The sequence below is a fragment of the Arachis ipaensis genome, chromosome B06, assembly GCF_000816755.2.
Source record: "Arachis ipaensis cultivar K30076 chromosome B06, Araip1.1, whole genome shotgun sequence".
Lineage (NCBI taxonomy): Eukaryota > Viridiplantae > Streptophyta > Magnoliopsida > Fabales > Fabaceae > Arachis > Arachis ipaensis.
The window spans coordinates 133,130,715-133,137,149 of NC_029790.2; the positions used below are offsets into that span (position 1 = coordinate 133,130,715).

The 6,435-nt window shown below is 27.5% G+C and overlaps 1 protein-coding gene across 1 annotated transcript; it reads right to left on the reverse strand.

Moving 5' to 3' along the window:
• LOC107605492 (beta-fructofuranosidase, insoluble isoenzyme CWINV1) lies at nt 1,605-6,078 on the reverse strand. Its single transcript, XM_016307385.2, has 7 exons — nt 5,702-6,078; nt 5,455-5,463; nt 4,494-5,371; nt 3,716-3,874; nt 2,832-3,073; nt 2,386-2,476; nt 1,605-1,926 (listed from the first exon to the last, which is right to left on the reverse strand). The coding sequence occupies exons 1-7, from the start codon at nt 5,886-5,888 to the stop codon at nt 1,723-1,725; spliced, it is 1,770 nt and encodes a 589-aa protein (XP_016162871.1). The 5' UTR covers nt 5,889-6,078; the 3' UTR covers nt 1,605-1,722.

The following is a 6,435-nucleotide window of genomic DNA, read 5'->3' on the forward strand; positions in this document are numbered from 1 at the left end:
GTTTTTTTAATTTATTCTAAATCTTTTGCGTATAAAAATAGTATTATATCTCTTAAAAAGACAGAGAAATTATTTATCTAATCTATATTTTCAGTAATTTTTCTGCCTTTTTAATTTATTCTAAATTTTTTACGTATAAAAATAGTACTATATCTCTTTTTTTTCATTCAATCATTAATAGGTAAAGGCATATCGAAAAATAAAAATATATATCAAATAAAAAAATCGTTTTCTTTCTACATCAAATTGATAAGATAAAAAAATAATTTTTTTACATTAAATTGATAAAAAAAAAAGAGATATAGTACTATTTTTATACGTAAAAAATTTAGAATAAATTAAAAAGGCAGAAAAATTACTGAAAATATAGATTAGATAAATAATTTCTCTGTCTTTTTAAGAGATATAATACTATTTTTATACGTAAAAGATTTAGAATAAATTAAAAAAACAGAAAAATTACTGAGAATATAATTACTTTTTTCTTTTTGAAACTTGAATCTTGTTATGTGGTTTAGGTTCTTTCACATTGGTTATTATACTGCTTGAAAGTCTTTGTTGTTAGTTCCATGAATGTGAATCCAGCTGCGAACTTCTCTAAAGTTGTAGCCTTTCTTCTTTTTTGGATAACTTGACTGAAAAAATGTTAATTTCCTTCTTCTTATAATATAGATATGAGTTATGAGTTTCTGTTTCCATAGTAACTATTCTGTCATATATGTTTCTTTCATTAAAATATATCACCACTGGTTGCTTTTCAAAATATATCACCACCGGTTGCTTTTCTTCTTTTTTTTTTTTTTTTCTTTTAAATGTTTTTGTTGTTTTTTTTTATTTTTATTAATTATGTAGAATATTGAATTTGATATTTAATTATATAGAGTACTAGGTTTGACATTTATTAATTTTCTAAATTATATTGCAAAAAAAATAATTAATTTAATATTATTCGTTTGTCACATAATTTTATATTACTCAAAGCATAAACCGTGGTAACCAACAGGGTTTTATGCTCACAATCTTTTTCTCATAAACCGTGGTGATCACCCACAGTTTCTACCAAACTTTTTCATGGTTTATGTTTAAATTGGAAACCGTGGTTATCTACCATGGTTTACATAATAATAAAACATGAGATACTCATGTAAACGAATAGCAAATATTGTATTTGAGTAAAGAATCTTTTCAAACATTTTATTTGAGTAAAATGCCCTAATTATAATGAGGTCCCAAAAAAAATCAATGATGATGATGATGATGATAATAATAATAATAATAATAATAATATTTAGTTTTTGGCATAACAAAAACTAGGTTTGGACATCTAATTACTATATGATCAAAATGAATAATGATTTGATTTTATGTAACTTTATGAAATTATTCCAGCATATATGTCAAGTTACCTAGTAAAATTATTTTAACCTAGTTTATTAATTAATATATTACTCAATAAATTGATCTCATGATTATATATATGCACGAGTCTGAGTTATTTGAATTTGTTTAATAAATTAAATAAAATACTATGATATGATGTACTTGCATTGGTATATCACTCATTAAGATAATATAAATCTTATTTAAGCAAAATAAATGCAGAATTTCTAATAAGAACAACTAATTCTTACATCAGATTCATCTTCTTATTACAATAATGGAAACAAATTAAAAAAAAAAAACTCAATAATTTGTGGATTAAATAAAGTTCTATGGTTCTCTTCAAACACAACTTATATTGCCCTCATAGCCAATTTGTGCTTGCTTCATGCTCCAAGCATTTAATTTTGAAATTTGTATAGTTTGAATCCCATTATTAAATACAAAAAGATGAGCATTTTTATCTATAGCCAAAGAAGGATAAACCCTACTGGTGATACAAATTCTCCCTTCATCTCCAAAACTTTCAACAATAGAGTGGTCAATCTGTATAGCAAGAATATATAAGAATATGCCTTTCCACTCAAATCAATTAAGTATTATACTTATGATGGTAGATAAAATTATATAAATAAGTCAACTTGCTCTATGATTAAGAAAATTGAGAAAAAAGTGTATTTTAATTAGAACCAAAGCAAATTTTCAACTACATTGCTATGTTTTTTTCAAAAGACTAGGCAGTTTTTAAATATAAAAAAAAATTGACAATACAAATGGGTTTGTCCATTTTTATTTACATAACTGCATTGCCAATCTTTTTTAAGAAGAAAAAAAAAACGTATCAATAAGCATTGATTAGAATTATTTAGCATATCTGAATATTTAGTTGATTAGAATTATACTCTAACATGATTGTTTGAAAGATGACTATAGATCAGATTAGACATTTAAAAAATAGCATGAATGCTATGAACCATGCATTGAGATACACACAAATAGACATACCAAAGTTCTAAGAGAAATTGTTTTTTGAGTAGGATCTATGTCAAAGAAAGTTCCATATGTAGTTTTATCAATGTCATCTCTTAATGAAGACCTGCATAAGAGTAGAGAAAACATATTGTTCTGGGTTATTTTAAACTTAGAATGAAGTAAATTCAGAAGCATATATAATACAAGGAAAAGTATAGGGTACCAATATATTATTTGCCAATTTATTGTCAATAATAATTAATTATTATATTTTAAACACATGTATAAAGAGACACATCCAGAAAATATATATATAAAGACACTTCCATTAGACACAGCCATAAAAAAGACATTTTTGTTAGACACATCCACAAAGACACTTACGTTAAATACAGTCATAAACAAGAGTTGGCAGAAGTTGGCAGAAACACTGTTGGTAATGTAGCGGGATTGATAATACAATAATAAACAAAAAATACCTGCTTTGATCACTACACATTAGGCCTACATATCTATTTGGAGCTTTATAGATTTGAAAGAACACTGAAGTTTGCTCTCGGAGATCCTCTGAAGCCAAAGCTAACAAACCAAATGGTCCAATTATGCCACTTCTTGATCCATCTTCTTTTTTGCTACATAGTATTTGTGGATCAACACCCTTTGGATCTAACCATTCTGCACTTTCTACTTCGGATATTTCAAATACCACTTCTACATCAACCTTCACAGTGATGAGAAGGTTCAAAAATAATGATAATTTTGTTATGATGATTTATTATAAAATTTGTCTTTTAAAGAAATATTAGATTATGGTAAAAACTCAGTTACAGTCAATTTTATGTGAAGTTAATAATTGAGAGCCATTGATTTGATTAAATTTTTATCTAACGAGTTATAAACTTCACGTGAAGTTTACTGTACCTGAGTTTCCACCTTAGATTATTTATCTATATAGAAAAATTAATCTAAAAGTTTTAAGAATACTTAGGGATTTAGTTTATCAAATAACGATAAAACTAATGTGTCAATCTTTTAACAGAATTCGATGCGACACTAATTTATCTATTAAAATAAAGTGAATGCTATGGTGCCTAAAAAGTGGTACCAATATACTAAAAAGGGTTAAAAGTTATTATTTAATTTAAAAGATATAAGATTAAATAATTTTTAAAAAATTAAAACTTACTACAAAAAGTAAGTTAGGCAAAATTTAGGCAAAAATTTATAGGCACAATAGAATTGGCCTTAAAATAAAAGGTTAAGAACTAATTTGATAATTGAAAATTTTTTAAAATATTCGACTAAAATTTCTTAAAATAATTGATTTGGAAAATGTATGACCAATTAATTTGTTATAACTTACCTGTGATGCAACGATGCCGGAGACTTGAAGAGTTGATCCACTAAGGAGGTTTTCTTTAGTAATGCTAACTTGTTTATCATGTAATTTTTCAACCTCTTCAATTGGCCATTGCACCAATCTCTTCCCACTTTTATCAAGCCAAATTTGCCTTGGAATTGACTACAACAAACATAGCAAAATTAAGCAACAACCATCATTTACCTAAATGGCTTGTTAATTAATTGCATTTTACCTTTTAAACTTTACATCATATACATTTTAGTCCTTAAACATAAAAACATAAACTTCTATAAATATCCATTTGACCTAAAATAAGTGTACTATATTCATAAAAATTTTGACTCCTTAGACTAAAAATGAGTAATAAAAAAAAGGGTAAAGTATATTTTTTGTCCCTGAAGTTTGACAAAAGTTTTAAAAATACCCTTAAGTTTTATTTTATTTCAATTTTATCCCAAAAGTTTTCGATTTGCATCAAATATACTCTCGATGGCTAAATTTTCAAAAAATTTAAGACCAATTTAACAATAATGCATGAAAATTATGCTTGATTTGTTTGTGTTGAGGGTTGTTCTTATGAAATTGTTGTTGAATTGGTCTTAAATTTTTTGAAAAATTAGCGGTCGGGGTATATTTGATGCAAATCAAAAACTTTTGGGACAAAATTGAAACAAAATAAAACTTATGAGTATTTTTGAAATTTTTATCAAATTTAAAGACAAAAAATATATTTTACCCTAAAAAAAAAAGTCAACTAAAAATAAAAAATATTAAATACCTGTATACCAGCCCATCCTTTTTGAATATCATCTTGTGTAGAATCAGATTCATTCACCCATCCCCACAATATTCTCCTGTTCTTAGCATAATCAAAAAATGATTTGGAAGCATAAAATTTACCATAATCATACCTTAAATCTGAACTTGTTCCTGTGAATTTAACATCAGGAACAAAATTTTCATTGTCACCAAAGACATTATAGTTTCCAAGAAAATAATAGTCATGTAACCTACTAAGATAACTTATCTTCATTACATGCCTAACAAAATTAGGATCTTGATGATCAAAAGATGTATCTACTCCATTTTCGCCTTTGATCAACACCGGAAAGAAGTCCGGACACTCGCAAACTCCGGTGTTATCCGTCGCGAAAAACGGCCTAGAATCCACTTTCCAATCAACAAAATCCTTACTATGGTACAAAATAACCTTCCCTTGATCACCATTTTGAGCACCAATAACTACCCTCCATTTTCCATCATTTCCAAGCCAAGCAGTTGAAGGGTCTCTAAAATTGTTCAACTCAACACCAATTGGTGGTTTCATCACAGGGTTTTGAGGGAGTTTGATCCATTCCCTTAAGAAAGGATCTGATGCATTCTTTGGAATAGCCAAGTTTTGAACTTGGTGTTTGTTTTCATCAATACCTGTGTACAAAATAAAAGGCTTTTCGCCTCCTTCGAGTATGGTGGCTGAACCTGACCAGCAGCTATTGATGTCGAAAGGCTCGCTCGGTTCGATAGCATTGTTTAGATGAATCCAATTGATGAGATCATAGGACACAGAGTGAGCCCATACAATTCTGTCCCCAAAGGTTGCTGCATAAGGATTATGCTGGTAGAAAAGGTGGTAAACACCTTTATAGTACATTGGTGCTGCCATAGGTACATCAAACTTTAGTAATGATCATAAATTTTGGTATATTATAAAGTCAAACTAAGTTTCATTGTGTGCTTACCATTTGGATCTGCAGAATGAAGGCATTGATTTACAAATTTTCCTCAACAAAAACATGTCAAATGAAATAAAGAAAATATATAATTAGATGATCAATGATTTATAACAGAGAGGAACAGAACAGAACAGAACAGAACAGAACAGAATACAACAGTGAAGTAAGGCCTATAAATAAATAAATAAACTAAAGCATGTTCAATTTAAAAAGATTAGTTCATAAATCATAAAGCATGGTTGGGGGATAATACCGTTCATCCAATTTTTTGGTGGCTGAAAGTGATAAGAAGTTCGATATGGTTGATTAATAGAAGAAGAACTAATAATGTTATCTGGGAATGCTTCAATTCTGTTTCCATTTTGCAGGATAAAAAGAAACAATGCAAGTAACATTAGTGTTGCAAAGTTCTTCATCATGAATATTGTGAAGGAGAACATGAATTGGTTTGATTAATTAAGAACTTGTATTGTATATATATATGCAGAGTGCATCTTATTAATAATGGACTAATTAATATATTCACAAAACTTGGAAGAACATGTGTGATGGACATAATGATCATGGGACAAATCTAAAATCAAATATAGTTTCTTAAATCTAAACCCACATGCGTGACCCTGTTCTAAGTTTTTTTTCCAACGAATCTTTTCCCTGAAGGATCACTTGAAGACAATATTAAATGAATAATGACAAAGACTCAAAAAAGTCTAAAGGTCTTTTGGTTAAAAATATAAGAAGAAATATCAAGGTCTTGCTCATTTCTTTAATTTATTTTGCTTTAGTTATTTTATATGTATTATTGCTCCTTTTATTTATTATTTATTTTTAAGCAAAGAATTGTATAATTGCATGCTTTGAAATTTGAATTAATTTTGGTGAGCAAGGGTCATAATACAGAGTTATTTATTCAATAATTTAATTTTATAGTTAGTTAATATTAGTCATTTTTTATTTGAATTCTAAAAACTTTTAACTTTTAGAAGA